At 41.4% G+C, this 2,500-nt stretch overlaps 1 protein-coding gene across 1 annotated transcript in view; it reads right to left on the bottom strand.

The window, feature by feature from the left end:
- Nucleotides 1-2,500, bottom strand: part of LOC138865961 (uncharacterized) — a 20,752-nt gene that overhangs the window by 16,797 nt on the left and 1,455 nt on the right. Inside the window, exons 2-3 of the mRNA XM_070137451.1 lie at nt 1,695-2,500; nt 1-1,600 (exon numbers count right to left, since the gene is read on the bottom strand). The exon at nt 1-1,600 is cut by the window's left edge and continues 930 nt beyond it; the exon at nt 1,695-2,500 is cut by the window's right edge and continues 28 nt beyond it. Of these exons, the coding sequence (XP_069993552.1) occupies nt 1-1,600; nt 1,695-2,202 (2,108 nt within the window). The 5' untranslated portion in view covers nt 2,203-2,500. The remainder of the gene's footprint in view (nt 1,601-1,694) is intronic.

Here is a 2,500-nt window from a genome sequence, read left to right as displayed (position 1 = left end):
TCTTCCTCCATAGTGCAAGCTGGTTCAGCATGAAAATTAGTTACGGAGTAAACAGCTCGATAATCTATGGCCATACGATAGCTACCATCAGACTTTTTTACCATGACTACAGGAGATGAATGGGGAGATGATGATAGTTGTATAATCCCTTGTTCAAGCAATTGGTCAACTTCACCTTCGAAGTGAGGCTTTAGATGTATAGGAATGGGATAAACCTTAGACTTTATACGCTCTGTGTTGTTAACTTCAATATCATGTTCAAGGGTGTTTGTGCAACCTGGAGTTAATGAAAATACATCTACAAACTCTGCAATTACTGAATCAATATCAGATTTCTGTTCTGCTGAAAGGTCAGAACAAATTTCAGGTTGATCACTCTCAGGCAAGATGGGCTCTTCTCCATCAGAAGTTAGAGGAAAATTACTATCGCTCAATTCAGTATCTTCAAGAATACAATTCTGGACTATTTGTGGGTTCATTTCAGCATCTATCTTACTTTCCTCGTCCATAACATTAGGTTGGGAACTTGTTGCTCTCCTATGATACTTCTTAAGAAGGTTAGCATGAAGCAACTTCTGTTTTCCACCTTCATCGATAAGATAATTCACCTTATTTCGACATTCCAGAACAGTATAAGGGCCACTCCAAGACATGAGCAACTTGTTTTGGTTATTAGGGAGGAGTACAAGAACTTCCTCACCTGGACTAAACTTCCTATCCTGAGATTTCAAGTCAAAATAAGATTTGAATTTAGAGGAACTAATCTCAGCATTTTGAGCTGCAATTTTAGCACACTCCTCCAGCTTGTCTTTCAATTCAATCACATATTGAAAGGAAGATCTATCATCATCTCTCATCGTTGTGTCTTCCCACAAGTCCCTTAAGACTGAAAGAGGTCCCCTGACTGTCCGTCCATAAAGTAGCTCATAAGCAGAAAACCCAGTTCGATTGCTAGGAATCTCTCGCATAGCGAATAATGTGGAGACAAGATAACGGTGCCATTCTCGTGGTTTGTCACTACACAATTTCCTTAAGGAGGCTTTTAGTGTTGCATGAAACCTTTCCACCCTTCCATTCCCACTAGGATGATAGGGAGTTGTAAAAAGTGGCTTTACACCCAATAATTTATGCAGTTCGCCCATTAGTTGAGAAACAAATTGCCTTCCTCGATCAGACAAAATTTCCCGAGGAATACCGACTCTTGAAAAGATCACCATAAGGGCTTCGGCTACAGATATTGAATCTATCTCTTTGAGAGGCAATGCTTCTGGAAACCCAGTCGCAAAATCTATCAAAGTTAAAATATAACGGTGACCCTCAGAAGATGGAGGAGAAATCGGTCCTACCAAGTCTATGGAGACACGAGAGAAAGGCTCCGTTAAAATGGGCATGGGTTTTAATGGCACTGATCTTACCCTACCTCTACTTGACATCCTTTGACACTTGTCGCAAGACTTACAAAAGTCTCGGATTTCAGCTCCCATGTTTGGCCAATAGAAATGGTCCGTAATACGCATTTCTGATTTCCGATGGGAGAAATGACCGGCTAAGGGGCTTTCATGACCTACTGCGAGAATGATGGCTCTACATTTACTGGGTACTACCAGAGAAGATTTACCAACTCTTTCACAGTGCTTTGAAGCAACACATGTACGGTACAGCAAACCATTTATTTGCTCAAACTTAAACCGTACCATCACACATCTTATCATGTTCTTTAGACTTTACTTTTTCCCAAAATTTAGTGAGAGAATGACATTCTGCCTGCAATTTTGCAAAGTCTTCAGGAGTTACTTTAAGAGGCTCGATCTCCGGCAACACTAAAGGGTGAACCCTTTTTACTTTGGAGGATCTAGTCTGAATGGCACAGGAATAATCAAGAGGGACATTTGAACGTTCAGTTACCTCAGAATCTGGAGATAATTTGGGACTATATACCCCTGGTACATTTCCAATCAGGACGCTACAGAATTTAATTGGTGCACGCACCACATCAATCCAACCTTTAAAATAGGGACAATTCAGGTAGCATTTAGTTTTGGGGAAGTAATCCACCCGGCCTAAATAATCTTCGATCCCCACCAGATCAGCCCTAGAGAGATCAACATCTGGTAACACCTTGTGAGATACAATAACACATGTGCACCCCGTATCTCTGAGAACTGTGGATACCCAAGCCCCATTCACTGTACCAGCTGTCATGAACTTTGAATTTTCCCTGTCACTTAGACAAAATCCGACTTTGTGAGTTGGAATTGGGTGATATTGCTTGTACGCTAGGGGATTTTTAGGACAGCGAGATCTAATATGTCCAATATCACCACACCCATGACATTTAACAGAAGAAAAATCCCTTCTAAGAGCTGATTGGACTGGAGTTTGGGGCTTCGGAGCCACACTTCTCTTACCTTGTTCAGATGATTGATATGACCTGGGGTAAGCACTATGAGCAGATGACCAATTATCTGACAGGCTTACCGCATCAGCTAAGGAGGAGACG

The sequence above is a fragment of the Penaeus vannamei genome, chromosome 23 (assembly GCF_042767895.1).
Source record: "Penaeus vannamei isolate JL-2024 chromosome 23, ASM4276789v1, whole genome shotgun sequence".
In the NCBI taxonomy this organism is placed as follows: domain Eukaryota; kingdom Metazoa; phylum Arthropoda; class Malacostraca; order Decapoda; family Penaeidae; genus Penaeus; species Penaeus vannamei.
The sequence above is the reverse complement of the archived record's forward strand: the minus strand, read 5'-3'. Positions and strand labels throughout refer to the sequence as shown.